At 42.9% G+C, this 22,205-nt stretch overlaps 2 protein-coding genes across 3 annotated transcripts in view; one reads left to right on the top strand and one right to left on the bottom strand.

Annotated features, from left to right (window-relative positions):
• Window positions 1–22,205, top strand: part of LOC137532399 (gamma-crystallin-3-like) — a 198,810-nt gene that overhangs the window by 138,836 nt on the left and 37,769 nt on the right. The gene's annotated exons all lie outside the window — the stretch shown is intronic.
• On the bottom strand, window positions 5,200–8,938 carry LOC137561020 (gamma-crystallin-3-like). Its single transcript, XM_068272235.1, has 3 exons — window positions 8,830–8,938; window positions 5,983–6,225; window positions 5,200–5,514 (listed from the first exon to the last, which is right to left on the bottom strand). Exons 1-3 carry the CDS (start codon window positions 8,836–8,838, stop codon window positions 5,239–5,241), a joined length of 528 nt encoding a protein of 175 aa, XP_068128336.1. The 5' UTR covers window positions 8,839–8,938; the 3' UTR covers window positions 5,200–5,238.

Genomic DNA, 22,205 nt, shown 5'->3' with positions numbered 1-22,205 from the left:
TTTACCTGGATGATATCCTTATTTTTTCTGACCGAACATAGAAAACACTTGCGATATGTTTTGAGGAAGCTACGGCAGAACTCATTGTTTGCCAAGATAGAAAAGTGCCTTTTTGAGGTTTCGGAGGTTCCCTTTTTGGGGTATGTGATTTCCACTGCAGGGTTGTCCATGGACCCCAAAAAGGTGTCTGCAGTATTGGAGTGGCCTCGACCGGTGGGCTTAAAGGCGCTCCAGCGATTCCTTGGCTTCGCCAATTACTACAGAAGATTTATAAAAGGCTTTTCTTCTGTAGTCTCACCTCTGACGGAACTCACCAAGAAGGGTGCAGATACTTACAACTGGTCGGCAGAGGCCTCGGCCGCCTTTTCATCTCTCAAAAATGTGTTTTGTTCTGCCCCCATCTTGAGACATGTAGAAGTGTCCCTACCCTTTATTGTTGAGGTAGACGCTTCAGAGATTGGAGTAGGGGCTGTGTTGTCTCAGCATTCTGGCTTGCAAGGCAGGTTGCATCCTTGCGCTTATTTTTCTAAAAAGTTCTCTCCTGCTGAGAGGAATTATGACATTGGAAATCGCGAGCTTCTGGCCGTTAAACTTGCATTTGAAGAGTGGCGACATTGGGTGGAGGGGGCTGAGCACACGATAACAGTATATACGGACCATAAAAATTTAGAGTATATTGAAACCGCCAAGCGTCTTACTCCTAGACAGGCTCGGTGGTCCCTTTTTTTCACACGTTTAGGTTCATTATTACCTACAGACCAGGTAGCAAAAACACAAAAGCAGACGCATTGTCTAGATGCTTTGAGCCTGAATCAGTGCAGACTACCACTCCAGTCAGTATTCTTCCCGAAAAAATTGTTCTTGCAGCTGTTAATTTTCAGGTTGAACAGACGTCATCTATAAGCTCTTCTTTAGACAACATAAAACAGCCTGAGGAATAGGAGTTCATTCCAGGGGATATAGTTTGGGCTCTGCCAGCGAGATTAAGAGAGTCCAGAACTTCCTCTAGTTTGTGTTTTGATTCACTTATACAGGGACATTCCTCTCCCTCCCTCCCTGGATCTGTGGGGACAGATAAAATCGGGCAGAGGTCCCAGGATTTGTGGCTTGTCACGCAGAATGGATCGTGTCCGGAGTCCACACCTAGAGGGGGGGGGGGGGGGGGGTACTGTAACATCCGAAAACTTGGCGGCTGCGGATACGCATGCTATACCTGCAGCCGCCTTTGTTCCCTGTTCACAGGCCTTATTCATCCAGGCGGCGTCCAGCACGCCGGGAACGGCATTGTCTCTTGCTTGGGCGCGCGCAGAGACAGGACCTTTATGCTGGAAGAAGGCACGTCAGCTGACCTGCACACTTAATCAGTTATAGCGTCTGTATTATTGGTGATTCTGCAGATCACAAATAATCAGACGTCTGAGTTGCAGCACCCAATCGTTACATGTAGCTAAGTGCTTGGGGTTGTGGGTAATCACGACATTGGAAAGGGTTAACAGGAAGTAGATGAAAGTAAGAACCCAACAGATGTTACCCCATTCTACGTATCTAAAGAATAATAAGAGGATTCTAGTTCCGACTTTGTTGTACTGATGAATGAACTGTGCATTCAGGATGGCATTATAAAGATACTTTGCTTTCTTTCTGTCCTTTAAGAATAGGAAACGTTCTATAAAATTCATGCAAAAGTCATCTTATTATGTAAGTAGTGAACTTACATTCAGAACATGAGATTACTACTTCCTTTACGCTATGGTTAAATGGGTAGGAAATGTGAAGGGGCATAACTGCAAATTATGGGGGCCCCCAGCAAAAGTTCGATGGGGCCCCACCTAATTTTCACACCCTTACCCCCCCCCCCCTGGTGATCTTCACAGCCTGGGGCTCATCTCACAAGGGTCATAATAAAAGTGTGGCCATCAGAATCTTCAAACCCATAACCTGTGTAGCCACAAATCACCTGATCTGAAGCATGGGCCCCTTTATTGGAGGCAGAGAAGTAGTAGTTGGGCCCCCTTATAGCTCTGGGCCCCCTTGAAATGGATAGAAAAACAGAATACAGAGTCAGCAACTGCTTTGATAAATCTGCTCTCTTGCCCATGGCATGTTCTTTACATCCCAATGGGTGAAAGTCTCAAATTTAAAGGGAACCAGAGACAAAGCACCCTCATGTATTTTACCATATATATCAGTGGGAACATTAGAGAAAACACCTACCTTGCTTTCTGTTTCATTCTGCACTGCACAGCCTGCTTGTTATCAGCCCTGATAAAATCCCAGACTGAGCATTCAGTCTGGCTTTGCTCAGGAATCATTATAGCTGAGTCTGTCTTCTGTGCTGTCTTTTTAAGCCCACGCCTGCCCCCTTCTGGCTCTGCTATAATGATTTAGCTATAATGATTCTTGAGCAAAGCCAGACTGAATGCTCAGTCAGGGATTTTGTATGAATTGTATGGGTTATAAATATGCTTGTCTTGCTCCCAGGAATTGAGTCTTGTTTGCCCCTCCCCCCCCCTCCATTCCCTTTAGATTATAAGATCACAAGGGCAGGGCTCTCTCCCCCTTTTGTGTCTTGGAAATCATTTTACATTTTATTTATCATGTTACTTTTATCACTGTCATTACCACTTCTGTATTTCGTATTCTGTATTTTGTATATTTTTTTGTATTTTCTCACTAATTATGTATCTTGTATATTGATGTACACCATTGTCTGTATTATTACGTACCCCATGTTTCTTTCTTACTTTGTACAGCGCCACGGAATATGTTAGTGCTTTATAAATCAATAATAATACAATAATAATACTGTGACTTCCAGAAAATGTATTTACTGTACTGTATAATAGTAGCAGTAGGGTATTGTACCATGTTAGCTATCAGTAAAAGTAAGAACTTTTGAATCAGGATGATACCATTTATTGGTTTCTAAGTTAGCCATTAAATTGTATCATCCTGATTCACAAGTTCTTGCTCGTATTGTATAATAGCTCTGAAAACTGCAGTATACAAAAAATCCACAAGATGGCAATAGCAGCAGTAATAGACTCATTGCTGAGGAAGCGCAATTTAGCCCTTTTTCTGCAAAAAGGTGGACTTTTATTGTACAAGGACAAGGATGCTCTCTTTTGGGAGATCCAAAGAACTTGCATCATTGGAATCCTAGCCAGCATTGCGATTTCACACCATGCCATCTCTTTCATAAATTATTAAATCTGTTGGTTTGATCCCTGGCTCAATTCAAATACTACATATATAGCATCCAATTGTCCCTTTTTTTAGGTGGGACAGGCCCTCTTTGAATACCAGATCCCTCTGTCCCTCTTACTTCCTCATTTGTCTCTTTCTTGACTGAATATTTGTATTTTTTTCACATGTTAATACAGCAGAGTCATATGCATATAAGTTATCAGCGTTATGCGTGACATGGGTGGGCCAAGGTTTGGTTGGGGGTGTGGATAGAGGTGTAACAGGGGTGTGTCTTAAAGATGTAACTCTTACTTATTTCAAAAAAGTTGAAAATGTTTTAAGGGGCACTAAGACGAAAAATTGTAAAATGTAAAATATGTGCAAACATACAAATAAGAAGTACATTTTTTCCAGAGTAAAATGAGCCATAAATTACTTTTTTCCTATGTTGCTGGCACTTACAGTAGGTAGTAGAAATCTGACAGAAGTGACAGGTTTTGGACTAGTTCATCTCTTCATAGGGGATTCTCAGGGATTTATTTATTTTCAAAAGCACTTAGTGAATGGCAGTTGCTTTGTCCAACTGCCAAAAAACTGTGTAGCAAGCAGGGAAGCTGGCCAACATCATTGTTTAAATCCTTTTTAGGCGATATCTTTATAAAGAATAAAAGCCTAGCTGAGAATCCCCTATGAAGAGATGGACTAGTACAAAACCTGTTACTTCTGTCAGATTTCTACTACCTACTGTAAGTGACAGCAACATAGGAGAAAAGTAATTTATGGCTCATTTATTTATGGAAAAAACTTAGTTCTTATTTGTTTATGTTTGCACATAATTTATATGTTACAATTTTTCGCCATAGTGCCCCTTTAACTACTTGGGAAGGGGTGTCACTGCCTGTTAAGCTAGCACAGACACCTCTGGTACATGAACCGAGAACACAACATACTTGTCTGCAAACAGGGCAGTATTATACTGTTTGGTGAACTGCACACTCAAGGTCTGAGCAACTAATCTGCAGACATATCAGGTACCAGTTACTGTACAGATTTTTAAGTCATGTCAGATAGCGCAGGAGGGAATTCCTTTGTTCCCCATTAAACATAAGATTTCCTTTATTGTCCCTCTTGAATACAAACTAGAAGTTGTTAATTTCTGAAAGCTCACATGTTCTTTATTTCATGCTAGAAGTATTATTTTTGCCACTGCACTTTCATGCTTATCTGTAGCTGCAGCCTTGCAGTAAGCTGGCTTCCTGTTCAGAAAGGAAAGTCTTGAAATGTCACTTCCTGTGATCTACAATCCAGGGCTCAGGCAGGGTGGGTCAGAACAGTGACTGAAAAAAAACACCCATTCCACCAATCTGTTTTGCAGAGTCCTGAAAATGGATGAGGTGGGTGGTAAACTCTGCAGCTAAAGAAACAAATGTGCAAACTATTTCTGTGCTCTGCCCTCATCACTGCCTCTGGCTCCGCCCCTTTGCCGCCACCACCAACTACATGTTTTCTACTGTAATTCTTGCCAATTCTGTTGTCATATTTTTCCTACTTTGAGAGTCTAATTTCTTAATGACCCACCATCCAGTTAAATCAACAGAGGGCAGGAGCCTTGGCATAGTGCATTGGCATGCATATTTGACATGAGAAAGCAAGTGGGTGGCATAGAGGATAACACACTCACTCTTTTCGCATGTGAGACTCAAAACGCTAGCGAGGCAGCCACTAGAGCACACTCAGTAGGCAGTAGCATTCTGTCTTGCCCAATGACTCCTTACTGAGTATGTGCTGGCTTACTGAATAGGAAGAGCCGAGATTTGAATCCAGGTCTCCTGTGTCAGAGGCAGAGCCCTCAACCATTACGCAATTATGTCCACCACTTTGTTTTAATACACTGTGTATATTCACTCTTCAGTTTAAATTAGCCTTGATCAATGCTGTATTCAGTTGGGCCTTAATAACTGTGTGGCCCTAAAATTTTAGGTAAAAAAACAAAAAAAAACAAAAAACACAAAATCCATTTTTTCTTTACATTTATTGTAAGGCAAAAAAGTTTTAGAAGAAATAATGGACACGTCTAAAGGAGCCAGTTTTTGGGTTTATGGCTCCCCAGTCAGTGTAGCTCCTGTACTCTCCGGGTCTCAGGTAATACTGGCGCCCCCTATAGTTGGGCTCCTCGTAGAACATCCAGTAGCCATCTTGGACATCAGCAGAGTGAATGTCATGGAAGCCAAATCTGTCGTGGACATTAGGACAATCTTCAGAAAAGTTAACCATGTGGCCTCTGAAGTCCTCTTTGTCACTGAGCCTGATTCGGAAGGAACCATTGTGCTGCAAAACATAAAAGGTAAATGATCATAAAGTGACAATTAAAACATCACCTAAGTTACTGTAATTATAGGTGATAAACATAAGCACATATTTTACTGATTGGACTGCATCCGAACAAAAAAGATTCACCAGAACACCTTAAGGCATTGTATTAATAAATGTTTTGTCATTAGAACACAAAACTACTTCAGTTCAAATATGCAGTCCGAACAAATAGTTCACTTAAAATAAACTTTAAGTGAAAATAAAGTGATGAGATAAACAATTGTGTTCAACCCCCATTCCTAAAAACAACCTTTTTTAGATATCACATCGTTTTCTGTTATGTTTACAGTAATAATAGTAAGAAGATGTATTGTTTTGCTCAATGACACAGTCTTTTCCGAGTCTAAGAGAGCTAAACTACATGAACTATTGACCCTTTTTTATCTATCCTTTGCGGTCAAACTAGAGACAGTAGTTTATTACCTGAGGACTCAGACGACAAGACTTGATGGAGTCATTGTAGCCCATCCACTGCTTGAATTCAGGATAGTCTCCTCTATGGAGGTAGTACTGGTGGCCTCTGTAGTTGGGTTTCTCATACAGGATCCAGTTCCCATTGTGCACCCGGATGGAGTTGCAGCGTTTGAAGTAGGAGGACAGGTCCTGGCAATCAGAGCTACACTCGTAGGATCGGCCCTGGAAGTTCTTGTCCTCGTAGAAAATTATCTGTGGAATGAAGGAGGTAGAATTAATTCAGCCACTCAAACCTTTGGACTACAGCGATGGACATCACTCCAGGCACAAGAAAGCTCTTTGCTGAGAGGCACACAGAAGTCCCAGAGTAGCAACCAAGCTCACAGCCTAAGAAATGCCATTCTGGACTGGTTAAAGAAAGTTAGGCAACACAGAAGGACATGCAGTAAGTTATCTAGCAAACTTGAGCTTGTTTTTTTCAAAACATATTTGCTGCTTGGTGTCAAATATTTGTAACTCCCGTCTGGGCTCATATTGTGATATGGTGCAGATTGTTGGATTATTTATGAATCATGCTGTTTGCTATGGCAGTCAAATGCTGCAACCTCAACTAAGGACATCAATAACAGTGGGCTCTACACATCATGCCTGCAGCTACTAATTTACTAACTTTTAAAGGACACCCAAGGCGAAAATAAAAATAATAAAAAAAACGATTGTATCTATCTTCCTTCTCCTAAAAACAGAGCAGGGACAAGGTCCTCCAGCACCCAAGGCTGAGACACCAAAGTGCGCCCCTCCATCCCTCCACCCCAGCCATCACACACTGATTGCTATTAGACTAAGAGGTGCCACAGGGCCCACAACCTCCCCAACACCTTAATATCTAGTTATCTGGCTTGCAGTCACTGCTATGTATCCCCTTTTCTTATTTCTTTCTGCTTCTAACACAATTAGGAATGACAACTGAATGAATTATGCGCCCCCTCCTACACTGCGCCCTGAGGCTGGAGCCTCTCCAGCCTATGCCTCGGCCCGGCCCTGCCTAAAAATGACTTTTTAAGATATTCCAGTTTTATTTTATGTTTAAAGTGGAATATAACCCAGAATTTCTTCTTTGCTCTAAAAGATTATTTACAGCATATAATTTACTAGCACAATGTTTTTTTTTAGTAAAACAGCGTTTAAAGGGTTACATGGTTAGCCAACCACTGCCTCTCCTTATTAAACTTTGTAACCTCCCTGGCTTTACGATTATTTCCAGATTTAGGGCATAAAAGCTCTGCAGTTTTTTCACAAGCTTTAAAGAGACACTAAAGTCTGTGTTTAACATTATTGCCCTACTTAAACCGCCGCATCCCTGTGGCTGCAATCTATTTAAACCCCCCCCCCCCCAACTCCCCCCTTCCTCTTTCCCGCAAAATCCACGACTTTCTTGGTCGTGGATTTTGCTGCCCTAAGCGCTTCCGTGTGATGCAGAGCTATGAGCTTCAGCCTTGCCTCCATTTGCATCTATCAGCGTGTATCTCCGCCTCTCCCCCGCCCCTCTCAGTAAAGGAAGACTGAGAGGGGCGGGGAGAGGCGGAGATACGTGCTGACAGACGCGCTGAGAGGCAGAGCTGCAGCCCATAGCTCTGCCTCTCATGGAAGCGCTGCCCGGATTGCCCCCTGAAAAGTTTGGGGGATTTAGTTAAATTACAGCGGCGGGGGTGCGTCAGTTTAGGTAGGGCAATAATGTTAAACATGATTTTGTAATTAAAAGAGGATTTTTTAGAGACTTCAGTGTCTCTTTAAGACCCTAAAAACAAGATAAAAAATAAACCATACTGATCTGCAGCAGCTCCTGCATATAACTCACTCGGGCACGGGATTACCGCTCTGAGCTGCAGATTTCCATCATGAGCATGACTCGGGATTACCGCTAAGGAGGTTAAAATTGTTTTATTATTGTTGGGCGACTCCTCCCTCCAGGATTCCGAAGAAAGAGAGGTGTGTACAGAGCACAGGCACAGAGTGGTCATTTACTTCCTGTACACAGATCCATCACCTTGCCTTGCCCGCATCCTCCCTCTGCTCCCTCCTGTGGGTGGAGCCTGATCTGTCTTCACAGGAGAAGGCTGGCTGGTGCCTCCTCCCACATCCTCCCTGACCACATCGTACGGGTGATGAGGGGATACTGGGAGGGAGTCTTGGCGTTTTATAGACTGCTATTCCAGTCTAACCAAGCTGCATCTGACATCCACACAGGAAGTCAGCACTAAAACACCCTCAGCCAGCTAATGATAAAAGATGATACACTTTCTGCATTGCAAATTATGATACGTTTCAAACAATATGCATTAACCCTTTCCACTCCCATGTTGGACTATGTCCGACTTTGGCATTTTCTTGCATATCTCCTGCATGTCTTGCTAGATCCCGGGGAGGTAAAGAAATCCTCTCTTGTCAAGCTTGTCAGAGGAGGATTCGGGGGAGCCAGTGCTAGATTCCCTGCAGCTACAGGGGAGGGGGAAGCCTCATTGGGACCCTGGGGCTTCCCCCTCCCGACGTAAGTATCACCCAGAGTGCTTTTTTTTACAGCACAGAGTCTCTTAATATATAATAACGATATTATTCTGGCGCAAGTGCAAGGAGGTGGAGCTACAGGGCGCAAGCAGGCACTTGCCCCACCCACTCTCCTCCCCCTGATGCACTAGAGTGGGATGGAGGGGTACAAACCCTCCCGATTCCAGCAGCAGCATTTTCACAATCACTCATGCTCTTCCGCCCAGGAAAAAAAGTAATTGTAGAGGGGGAGGAGGGGGGGCGTTGGTTGTGGGTTTTCATGAAAACATCATCCCCTATCTATGTTCCTACCTTCCCCATGTTGCCGGAGGAGCCCCTGTGCTGCTGTGTGTCGGCTGTGGTCACTGGCAGGAGGGAAATGGCCCTTATATACTCCCTGCTCTGCCCACACGCTGCTCTCCTGCTGGATTGTCCCCCAGCTCACAGCATTGAAGTTGTTTAGTGCTTCTCTGAAACGGCTCTTTGTGTTCTTTCGCTTGTATCAGCGCCTGGTGTCAGCTAACCTGCACAAAACTATGTATGTCAGTCACGTGCATGGTGTGATGACTCCAGTATAGCATGAAGCCTCAGTGTTCCACAGACCTCCACACACATGAGCTCTGTAATGTCCAGGGTCAGGGAATGCTGTGTGGACATATTTAGGCATAAATCTGTTTCATCCATCCCCAAATATTGAACCTACATCAACAGCCCTTCTTTTATGTAAAGGGAACCTGTAGTGAGAGGGATATTGAGGCTGATACATTTATTTCTTTTAAAGTGGACCTGAACTCTTGCACAGGGCAGAAGGAAACCCTACAGAAATGCACCCTGTATGTATTTAGAGAGTTTAGCCAGTTTAATTTCAACCCATCTGTGACTAAGCACAAGTTTTAATTTGATATCTCCCCTGTGTCAGCTGACTGCCACTGCAGATAAGTTCATTTGAAAGCACAGGATGTTAACAATATGTCTGCTTCCATGAAAGCAGGAAGTAGACACACTGCAGATTTATTGCAGAATGTGTATCAGCTGTAACTAAGGAATGTTTTTCTTTAACCACTTCACCTCCAAGGGTTTTCCCCCTTTAAAAACCAGAGCAATTTTCACCTTTTAGCGCTGTATCCATTCATCTGCCAATAACTTTATCAGTACTTATCACACTAAAACAATTTTTTTATCACCACCAATTAGGTTTACTTTGGGTGGTACTTTTTGCTAAGAATTATTTTATTCTAAATGCATTTTAATGGGAATCATAAGAAAAAAATAGAAAAAAATCATTATTTCTCATTTTTCGGCCATTATAGTCTTAAACTAAAACGTTCTACTATGGATGAGACCCACACATTTTATTTGCCCATTTGTCCAGGTTATTGCAACGGTTAAAATATTTCCCTAGTACAATATATGGCACCAATATTTTATTTGTCAATAAAGGTGCATTTTTTCAGTTTGGCGGCCATCACTAATTTAAAAAAGTAACAGTAATATACCCTCTTGACATGCATATTAAAAAAGTTCAGTCCATACGGCAGGGGTCCCCAAACGTTTTGGGTCGAGGGCCAGGTCAACATACTTCAGACTACTGGGGGGCCGGAGTATACATAAATGGATGTAGAAGTCTTTGCGGGCCAGACAGTGAAGCATACCCAGGTGACAACCTACAGTCCAATTGGACAGCGAATTACTTCTTTCTGGCTTCCATGTGGAAGGGTGGTGCCAGCACTGCTATTCTATATGTGGACTACCAATATTTAAATATGTAGCTGACCGCAACTATACGTAATACATTGTGTGTGTGTGTGGGGGGGGGGGCGGTAAGAAAGGCTCAGGGGGCCACATTCGGCCTGCGGGCCTTAGTGTGAGGATCACTGCCATAAGGTAACTATTTATGTATTTTTTAAAATATATATATATATATATATATATATATATATATATATATATATATATATATATATATATATTTTTTAAAGAAAAGTTTTATTTGGGTTACTATGGGAGAGTGTGGGAGGTAAGGGGTTAATTTTAAATGTAAATGTAGGTCTTTTTACTAAAAAAAAATTAAGTAGTGTGTAATTTTACTATTTAGCCACAAGATGTCCTTGCGCATTACTTTCCTGTGCGTACTATTAGTATGCTAACAGGAAGTAATGCATGGACGTGTTACTTTCAGTTTTTGTGAATGACCGCGGTATCTCACTGATGCCAGCGACCATGCGCACAAGGACTTAGATCAATGCATTTGAAATATATTTCCATTTATTGATCTCCCCTCTAATGATCAGCAGCTTGCACGAGCGCAGGAGCGAGCGGGAGTGCGCGGCGGCGGCAAGGGACGAGTATCTACATCCCTGCGAGGTGTTGAGATATTTTGCAGGCAGGGACATAGATACTCGTCCCGGGGGAGGGGAAGTAGGTAAATATGATTATGTTATTGCTTATCTTTTAAAGCAGAGAGGAAGTTCTGAGTTCAGGTCTGCAATCCACACTGAAGCCGGTCATCTGAGCACACACTGAGCTCTGCATAGCGCCTGATGTCAGCACGGCTGTAGCTGCAATGCTATAATCCGTAGCATAATACAAGCAATAGATGGACCCCGAATTGCATGTCCCGCCCCTGCCCCACCCCCTTTCCCTGAGTTGCTATGAATTGAAGGGAGAATATTATTTAACACCACCAGAAATTGCAGCAACAGCAGCTGTCATTCAGCTCGCCCTACGCCCAACTGCCTGGTGGGGTACAAATATGTACTCATGCACATTGCCTGGCTGTCCTGCTGATCCTCTGACTCTTATACCTTTAGGCATAGACCCTGAACAAGCACATAGATTAGATGTGTCTGACAAAAATCTGACAAGATTAGCTGCATGCTTGTTTCTGGTGTGATTCAGACACTTCAGCATGAAATATGATCAGGACTGTCAGGCAGCTGGTATTGCTTAAAAGGAAATAAAAAATGGCAGCTTCAATATCCCTCTTACTTCAGGGTCCTTTAACTGGTTCCCAACTGCTGCTAAACATATCTACGCTCCTGCGGACTTCACTTCAGCACCAGGGGCATAGACATGCGTATCTGTTTGTTTACCTCGACGTTCCCGATTGCTGTACCATTGCCGTTCATTTCAAGAACTAAATTTGGCACCATCTTGTGGCCAAAAAGTAAAAATGCATCCACATACACTTTTATATAGCATACATACCTTTTTATTAATTTTTAACCCCTTCCCCCTTCCCTATAGTTAACAAAATAAAACACTTGTAAAAATTAAAATAAAAAAATACACCATTAAAAAAAAAAACATAGTTACCTCATGAACTTTTTAATATGTATGCCATGAGGTTATATTACTGTTATTTTTTAAAAATAAAGGCTTGTAATTATTGGTATTAGAAAAAAAAATACACCTTTATTTCCAGATAAAATATTATCCCCATACATTGAACTGGGGACACAAAACATTGTAATAACCAGCACATTTTATTTTAAAACTAAAATGGCTGAAAACTGAGAAGTAATGATTTTTTTCATTCACTTATTCTCATCAAAATAAAAAAATTCTTAGCAAAAAGTACCAACCAAAGAAAGCCTAATTTGTGTTGAAAAAAAAAACCCAATATATAGATCATTTCAGTGTGATAAGTAACAATAAAGTTATTGACAAATGAATGGGAGGAGTGTGATGTGAAAATTGCTCTGGTTTTTAACCTTCCTGGCGGTAAGCCCGAGCTGAGCTCGGGCTATGCCGCGCAGGAAGATATCTCAGCCCCTGGTGGGGCGATTTTCTTCATTTAAAATGCTGTACGCGCAGCTAGCACTTTGCTAGCCGCGCGTACAGCTTGATCGCCGCCGCTCTGCGGCGATCGCCCGCACGCAGCGGCGCAACAGGGCCCCCCCCCCGCCAGAGCCCTGCGCTGCCCGGACCAATGAGTTCCGGGCAGCGCTATGGGCTGGATCGGAGGCGTCTGACGTCAGGACGTCGGCTGACGTCCATGACGTCATTCCGATCGTCGCCATGGCGACAGGAGAAGCCAAACAGGGGAACGCGTTATATACGCGTTCCCCTGTTTGCTATTGATGCCGGCGACGATCGCACTAGAGGGACACATGCGCCCTCTAGTGGTGTTTCATGTAGCTACCACTCTGGTAGCTTTACATGAAACAAAAAAAAAAAAATTAAAAAAAAAAGGATTTTTGCCTTTTTGGCAAAAACAACTAACCGCCAGGAGGGTTAAGGGGAAAAAACCTGTGGTTGGGAAGTAGTTAAATAGCTGGTGTGGTGCTGCATGCAGGGACCAGACGACACTGATTAGCAGCGCCACTGTGCCAGCAACATTAACAGCTACTGATTAGCACTCGCCACTGTGCCAGCAACAGTAACAGCTACTGATTAGCACTCGCCACTGTGCCAGCAACAGTAACAGCTACTGATTAACAACTGCCACTGTGCTAACTGCACATGGTATATGGGTTATTTCCCATAGAAATGTTTTATTTTACAAAATGTCACAGGCATAGTGTGCCTAATGGCTATCAGCAAATGACTTACTGACTTATGATATTATTGTGCCTTTTGGAGCAATTTACCAACATTGACCGCTACCCTTTGCCACAAAAAGTTTTTATTGAGTGGACCGCTACCCTTTGAACTATATACTGTATTGCATTCTGAATAGTGATATGGACTGAGAGCACTCCACCAGTTGATGAAAGCTTCTCCTAGGCTGCAGTTTCATTGAGTGTTGGGGAAGTCTTTTTGTGCTATCATAACTGAATAGGCCTACGTACTGTATATACAGTTCCTTATATGTGTGAGCGCTGTTAATTATTTTACCAATGATTGAATGAATGTTAATCCTGTACCAGATCTTGAGTATTGTCCTACAAACAAAATGGTAGCTGAAATTAGGACTCAACCAATTACAAAGTTTAAGCTAGATACTGTATCTTGCATTGAATACTGTAATACCCTGCTTTGTGGACTAGAGTTAGCTTACAGACTCTCATCGATCCCGGTTATACTAAACTCAGATGCCCAGCTCATCCACCTCTCTTCCCGTTCCTCATCTGCTGCTCTTCGCTGTCAAGCTCTTCATTGACTGCCAGATAACCAAAGGATTCATTTCAAAATGTTAACCCTAGTCTACAAAGCTCTCCACAATCTCTATCCCCTCACTAGTCTCCAAACACCTAAAGCAAGTCACTTTCTCACGTAGTCTGACCTGGGCGCCGACATAGACCTAATGTTAACAAATCTATGGCCACATATTTTAAATGTAATTTGATTGCCCATGATTGCCGGATCCAGAGGTGGTTCTACCATGATGCTACCTGAGGCAATATTTCAGAGTTGCACTTACAAGAGGCAGTGAACTGATAAGTGTCCATAAAAAACTGTCTGCTCTCTGTGCCATTGTTCTAATGACTGCATGTGCCCACTACACTGATAAGGAATTATACAAACTTTGGAATTTGTACACTGTCCCTGCTCACCAGGGTTCATAAAAAAAATCTGTCTCAGTTTGAAGCAATGTTCTAATGACAACATGTACAAATTTACAGGCAAAGCAGTCACAGGTTTAAAAATATTGTAGATAGCCCCTATTCGGCCTCGGAAGGCATTCCTTAGATTGAGAAACGGGCTAGTGACCTTATGGTGTCTGATTATGGACACAGTGGAGAGGGTAAGAGCAATCTGTATTACATGTCTGGAGATCAGAGTGATCAGATCTGCCTGGAATCAGGGCCGGCGCTACCATAGAGGCAGAGGAGGCAGCTGCCCCAGGGCCCCAGAGCTTGTAGGGGCCCCCAGTGGCTACAAGAGGAAAAAAAATTCAAATCGACCTTATAGTTTTTGAGAATATTGATTTTAAAGTTTCAAAGGAAAAAAAATACACATTTAAAAACCAGCCGACTTTAATGGTTAATAGCAAATCCACCTTATATTCTAGAAACCCTAAATGTGCAGGATATGTTAAGGAGATCATTGGGAATAAGAGGAAAAAACTATTTTTCAAAAAGACCTTATAGTTTTTGAGAAAATCGATTTTAAAGAGACTCTGTAACCTCAAAAAGATCCCCTGGGGGGTACTCACCTCGGGTGGGGGAAGCCTCCGGATCCTAATGAGGCTTCCCACGCCGTCCTCTGTCCCACGGGGGTCTCGCTGCAGCCCTCTGAACAGCCGGCAACAGGCCCGACTGTAATTTCAATATTTACCTTTGCTGGCTCCAGCGGGGGCGCTGTGGCTGCTTTCCGCTCCGAACTACACGGAAATACCCGATCTCAGTCGGGTCCGCTCTACTGCGCAGGCGGCGGAAACTTGCGCCTGCGCAGTAGAGCAGACCCGACGGCGATCGGGTATTTCCGCCTACTTCGGAGCCGACAGCCGTCAGAGCGCCTGCGCAGGAGCCAGGAAGGTAAATATTACGTCACCGCTGCACGGAGGGCTGCAGTGAGACCCCCGTGGGACAGAGGACGGCGTGGGAAGCCTCATTAGGATCCTGAGGCTTCCCCCACCCGAGGTGAGTACCCCCCCAGGGGATTTTTTGAGGTTACAGATCCTCTTTAAAGTTTCGAAGGAAAAAAATATACAGGATCTTCTCAAAAAATTAGCATATTGTGATAAAGTTCATTATTTTCTGTAATGTAGTGATAAACATTAGACTTTCATATATTTTAGATTTAAATACACACAACTGAAGTAGTTCAAGCCTTTTATTGTTTTAATATTGATGATTTTGGCATACAGCTCATGAAAACCCAAAATTCCTATCTAAAAAAATTAGCATATTTCATCCGACCAATAAAAGAAAAGTGTTTTTAAAACAAAAAAAGTCAACCTTCAAATAATTATGTTCAGTTATGCACTCAATAGTTGGTTGGAATCCTTTTGCAGAAATGACTGCTTCAATGCGGCATGGCATGGAGGCAATCAGCCTGTGGCACTGATCAGGTGTTATGGAGGCCCAGGATGCTTCGATAGCGGTCTTAAGCTCATCCAGAGTGTTGGGTCATGCGTCTCTCAACTTTCTCTTCACAATATCCCATAGATTCTCTATGGGGTTCAGGTCAGGAGAGTTGGCAGGCCAATTGAGCACAGTAATACCATGGTCAGTAAACCATTTACCAGTGGTTTTGGCACTGCGAGCAGGTGCCAGGTCGTGCTGAAAAATGAAATCTTCATCTCCATAAAGCTTTTCAGCAGATGGAAGCATGAAGTGCTCCAAAATCTCCTGATAGCTAGCTGCATTGACCCTGCCCTTGATAAAACACAGTGGACCAACACCAGCAGCTGACATGGCACCTCAGACCATCACTGACTGTGGGTACTTGACACTGGACTTCAGGCATTTTGGCATTTCCCTTTCCCCAGTCTTCCTCCAGACTCTGGCACCTTGATTTCCGAATGACATGTAAAAGTTGCTTTCATCCGAAAAAAGTACTTTGGACCACTGAGCAACAGTCCAGTGCTGCTTCTCTGTAGCCCAGGTCAGGCGCTTCTGCCGCTGTTTCTGGTTCAAAAGTGGGTTCATGCTTCCATTTGCTGAAAAGCATTATGGAGATGAAGATTTCATTTTTCAGCACGCCCTGGCACCTGCTCACAGTGCCAAAACCACTGGTAAATGGTTTACTGCCCATGGTATTACTGTGCTCAATTGGCCTGCCAACTCTCCGGACCTGAACCCCATAGAGAATCTGTGGGATATTTTGGAGAGAAAGTTGAGAGACGCAAGACCCAACACTCTAGATGAGCTTAAAGAGACTCCGTAACAAAAATTGCATCCTGTTTTTTATCATCCTACAAGTTCCAAAAGCTATTCTAATGTGTTCTGGCTTACTGCAGCACTTTGTACTATCACAGTCTCTGTAATAAATCAATGTATCTTTCCCTTGTCAGACTTGTCAGCCTGTGTCTGGAAGGCTGCCAAGTTCTTCAGTGTTGTGGTTCTGCTATGCACTCCCCCTCAGGGGGGAAAGAAACACACAAATGATCTCTTGAGATTCAAAAGGAATGCTGTATACAGCCTGCTTGTGTATGGATGTATTTTCTATGTGTGGACATACTGTACATCAACCTACTTCCTGTTTTGGTGGCCATTTTGTTTGTTTATAAACAAACTTTTTAAAACTGTTTTTAACCACTTTTAATGCGGCGGGGAGCGGCGAAATTGTGACAGAGGGTAATAGGAGATGTCCCTTAACACACTGGTATGTTTACTTTTGTGCGATTTTAACAATACAGATTCTCTTTAAGGCCGCTATCGAAGCATCCTGGGCCTCCATAACACCTGATCAGTGCCACAGGCTGATTGCCTCCATGCCACGCCGCATTGAAGCAGTCATTTCTGCAAAAGGATTCCCGACCAACTATTGAGTGCATAACTGAACATAATTATTTGAAGGTTGACTTTTTTTGTTTTAAAAACACTTTTCTTTTATTGGTCGGATGAAATATGCTAATTTTTTGAGATAGGAATTTTGGGTTTTCATGAGCTGTATGCCAAAATCATCAATATTAAAACAATAAAAAGCTTGAACTACTTCAGTTGTGTGTATTTGAATCTAAAATATATGAAAGTCTAATGTTTATCAGTACATTACAAAAAATAATGAACTTTATCACAATATGCTAATTTTTTGAGAAGATCCTGTACTTTTAAATGCGGTAAATGTCACTTTTAGTACCTAACGGTAGTGTAATTTTACATGTATCAAAAGAAAGAGCAATACATTTCCTGATGGGGTTTCCAGGGGGTCCATACGCAGCCGCAGCACTTTCGCCAGGGATCGCTATACAGCCGCAATATGGCTGTATGAAGATCCCTGGCATTTTTTTTCCTATTTTCCCATTTTTTTTTTATGTTTAGAGTGTGGGAATTTTTTTTTTTTTAAATTATGTGGGGTCCCCCCTCCTGAAACTTTTTAACCCCTTGTCCCCCATGCAGGCTGGGGTAGCCAGAATGTGGAGCTTCGACCGATTGGGGCTTCACACCCTGACTATACCAGCTGCAAAAAAGGTCCCTTAATGTCAATTTTTGCTCCGGGATATCTGTTGGGGGGGCCCCCCAGGTTTATTTTGCCCTGGGGCCCCATTGTTGCTTAAACCGGCCCTGCCTGGAATCAACAGGACATAAGGGCAGATGTATGGGCACCTTCATAAATATTAATACCAGGAGCTATCAGAAATTGTTCATTTAATTTATGGAAGTATCCTAAAATAAAATAATATCTTAACCACGTTTTCCACCACTACAGGATATCTACGTCCTCTGTGACTTCATCTAAGCCAGGAGTCAGTAGATATACGTCTTGTAGCAGAAGCAGTGCTGTGCAGGATTGGACTTGTCCCTGTGCAAAACCTCTGGCACTATCTGCTGCAGCACTAATTGGTGAAAGCGAATATATGTTCCTTGAACCAATAAGACTGATTTTTACCATTAAAAACACTTTTATTTTCTCAGTTTATAGTAGAAAATACCCACTGTAGCATTATTTAAGAATCCAATCCCTTCAACGTAAATTGTGTCAGGAATGTCATTTAAGTTTTGTGATAAACAGTGAGCATAGCCAAACAAAATTTGTGTTTTTTTATCTACAACAGCGCTTTGTATTTTTAAACTGGAATTGGTAAAACTGAGAAATAATGTGTTTTTTCCCCTCTTTTTTTTCCTATTAATATGCATAGAAAATAAAATTGTTTGATGGAAAAAATTCCATACAATGAAAGCCTAGTTAGTCTTGAAAAAAAGGGTTTTAGGTGTCATAAGTAGGGATATCATTATTGCTGATTAAAAAGGGATATAGCTAAAATGTCAAAACTGCTCTGGTCCATAAGGGGGAAACAAGGTCTGGATGTGAAGTGGTTAAAAACAAGTACAGGGCAGGGGGATATAGATCAGTGCTGATTAGTAGTCAGATACATGTAGGTATTGCAGAGCTTAAAAGACAACTGAAGTGAAAGGTATATGGAGGCCGCCATATTTATTTCCTATAAAAATAGAAAACCGAGAGCCCAATATAGTGTAGTATGTATTGGAAGATGGAGAAGGCAATGTAGAACGTAAGTAATATACTCACAAACCAGGGTTACCTCCAAGGCAACCACTGAAAAGGCAGGTGGAGAGAATAAACCTGTCCCCACTCAGGATTAAGAAGTCGCTCTCTGTGGATAGGGAGGAAAAAAAAGGGTGTAACACCCTTCCACCAAGGGTGGAATTCTTGATGTGTAAAGCTGTACAGAGGCGCCAGTAGGATAAAAAATCATTAAAAACGTTTAAAAACGTTCGGGATGCGGTGGTGGACCAGCCAACCCCAAAACAGACACAAGTACTGTCGATTACAGTCGTAAACAATTTATTCATATACTCCTAACACAAGTTGCAACGTGTTTCGCAGGCAAAAATCCCGCTTCATCAGGCAATAAACAACAGGAGTGATACACAGCACGCAGTCCAACAAGAGCTTGGCACCTCTTCTCTTGTTGGACTCTGTGTTGTGTATCACTCGTGTTGTTTATTGCCTGATGAAGCGGGATTTTTGCCTGCGAAACGCGTTGCAACTTGTGTTAGGAGTATATGAATAAATTGTTTACGACTGTAATCGGCAGTACTTGTGTCTGTTTTGGGGTTGGCTGGTCCACCACCGCATCCCAAACGTTTTTAAACGTTTTTAATGATTTTTTATCCTACTGGCGCCTCTGTACAGCTTTATATTTATTTCCTAGTAAGCAATACCAGTGCCTGGTAATCCTGCTGATTCTCTGCCTCTATTACTTTTAGCTTTAGACCCTGAACAAGCATGCAGCAGATCAGGTGTTTCTGACATTATTGTCAGATCGGACTGGATAAGGTGCATGATTGTTTCTGGTGTTATTCTGACACTACTGCAGCCAAACAGATTAGCAGGGCTGCAAGGCAACTGGTATTTTAAGAGGAAATAAATATGACAGCCTCCGTATCCTTCTCACTACAGTTGTCCTTTAATAGCTCAGTCAGGTTAAAGAAAAACTCAATGATCTCAATCTAATCGAACTCCTTGCTTTCTCATGCTAATTGATTTTGTAAGAAGCTTTGGTTACTAAACTGCCGTGTATGTGGAAACATCCTGGGATATCTTTTGGTTTTAAAACAAGGCTCTGCGTAAAGTTTGCATAATTGTTGAAACTGTCACTGTTTCTGACTTTGCCCCGGTTCACATTAGCGTTTTTTTGTGGATCGGAACCGGAACGTATACTGTACAAACGGAACGGATGTGAATGGATCCAATGTTAACCTATGGATCCATTCACATGCATCCATTGGTACGGATACGTTCCATACGTTCCGGTCCACGGATCTAAAAAATGCAGCAGGCCCTAATTTTCCGGACCGTTCTGCCCAGCGGAATGGATCCAGACAAAAAATACTGCAGCATTGAGGCAATGGGAAACGGAACGTTTCTTCACACTAGTGAAGAAACAGACCATTCCACGGGGGATGGGGGCATGCGACGACGCAAATCTAGCGACAGGAGGGTGAGGGGAGGGTGCACCAGCCGGGCGGGTGGGCTAGGGAGGGTTTATACATACCTAATTTTCAGTAGTTGCTGGCGGTAGAGGCTTCCGTCTTCTTCTGTGTCATGTGACTACATGAAGCGTCATGTGACTAGTCACATGACGCGCTGTGTAGTCACAGCGGAAGAGGACAGAAGCCTCTACCACTGGCTACTACTGAAAATTAGGTATGTGTTTGCTGAGTGAAAACGGATCTGATCAATTATTGATCAGATCCGTTTTCACTATGTGAACCGGGCCAGGGACTGAGCCGTGAATCGGGTGAAGCGGAGACCGGATCCGCTCACCGGATCCTTTTGGCTCAGAATGCTGATGTGAACCGGGCCTTTCTGAGTCACCCTCCCCCATCCCCCACACACTGAGCATGAGTGATGAGGAACAAGCACACTTGCCCACTGAGACACCAATAATGGCCAGGTGCGGTGACTGCACTTTGCTTGGGGGGATAATACACAACATGTCGGGGTATTATTTGTATCTATAATGCTCGCTGATACCAGTGATGAGATGTGGGGGCAATTGTTGCAGTTCATATGTGGGGTGATTGCTGTGTGTCATATGTGGGGAAATTGCATTTCATATGTGTTGGGGAGGGGGGGGGGGAGTCATCCGCACAATGTTTGCTTAAGGCAGAAAAAACACTAGAACCTGCCCTGGCCGGACCCCACATTACTTTTCCCTCTGAGTTGCTACAACTTAGAGGGGGAATAGTATTTAATTCCACACAGAATTTCAGCAGCAGTATGGTGAGCCGTGAAATTGGGTGCCCAACTAACTGGACAGCGTACTAACACGTATGCCAAACACCATCCAAACCTAAAAATAAATGTATTTTATGCTGCTTTAAGGTCAATATGGCAGTAAAAATCATGCCTTGGACATCTGAGAACCATCACTGACAGCTGCATATGAAGAAGCGAGCACATCCAAGAATTATTTTTATTGTTATCTTGCAAATAAGTTAACGTTTCGACGCTGCGCAGGGCCCCTTTATCAAGGCACACATTGCTCTAGGCAACAATCTGTCTGCCGCTTCAGGGTAAACCTAAGATATAGTACTATTTAATTTCTATGTGTGAGTCACTCCACAGCCCACTGACACCCAGAGCTGTGCACAATGTGATTCCTGCCCTTTAGGGTCTCACTTACCAAGAAAGGTTAGATAAACTGGGTTTATTTAGTCTAGAGAAAAGACACCTTAGAGGAGATCTAATTAACATGTAAAAAAACATCAGAGGGCAATATAATAGCTTGGCGGATGAGCTTTTTGTCCCTAGGCCTTCTCTAAGGACTAGAGGACATGATCTGCGCATGGAGGAAAAACATTTTAGCCATTTATTTAGGAAAGGGTTCTTTACAGTAAGAGTGATTAAGATGTGGAATGCATTGCCACAGGAAGTCGTTATGGCAAACTCTATACCTGAATTTAAAGGGGGCTTAGATGCTTTCCTTGCGTTGAAAGACATCCATGGCTACAATTACTAGGTAATGCCTAATGATGTTGATCCAGGGATTTTATCTGATTGCCATCTGGAGTCAGGAAGGAATTTTTTCCCTTTTGGGGCTAATTGGTCCATGCCTTGTAAGGGTTTTTTCGCCTTCCTCTGGATCAACAGGGATATGTGAGGGAGCAGACTGGAGTTATACTTTGTACTGATTGAACTCGATGGACGTATGTCTTTTTTCAACCAAAATAACTATGTAACTATTTAACCCGACTTTGCATCAACTCCGTAATCTTTGGTGGGACTTTTGGCATGGATCACCCTCCGGCATGCCCCTGTGCAGGTGTTAGACCCCTTGAAACAACTTCTCCATGACTTTTGTGGCCAAAAACAGTCTTGGTAGATTTTAAAATTCACCTGCCTATTGAAGTCTATGGCGGTTCGCCAAGTTTGCATGTTCGCAAATGGAAAATGTGATGTTCGCAGCATCTCTACTAGGGAGTCTGCTCCTCTTCACACTCACAGCTGGTAGCCGCCTGCTGGATGCACATCATATCTGTGAGTGGGAAGAGACGCAGAGACTTCCCACCTAACCTATTGTTGCCTAGAGCAACATGTGCCTTGATGAAGGGGCCCTGCGTGGCTCCAAAACCTTGGCTTATTTGCAAGATAACAATACAGATAAT

Source organism: Hyperolius riggenbachi, chromosome 1, assembly GCF_040937935.1.
Source record: "Hyperolius riggenbachi isolate aHypRig1 chromosome 1, aHypRig1.pri, whole genome shotgun sequence".
Taxonomy (NCBI): domain Eukaryota; kingdom Metazoa; phylum Chordata; class Amphibia; order Anura; family Hyperoliidae; genus Hyperolius; species Hyperolius riggenbachi.
This window is presented reverse-complemented; position numbering and strand designations above follow the sequence as displayed.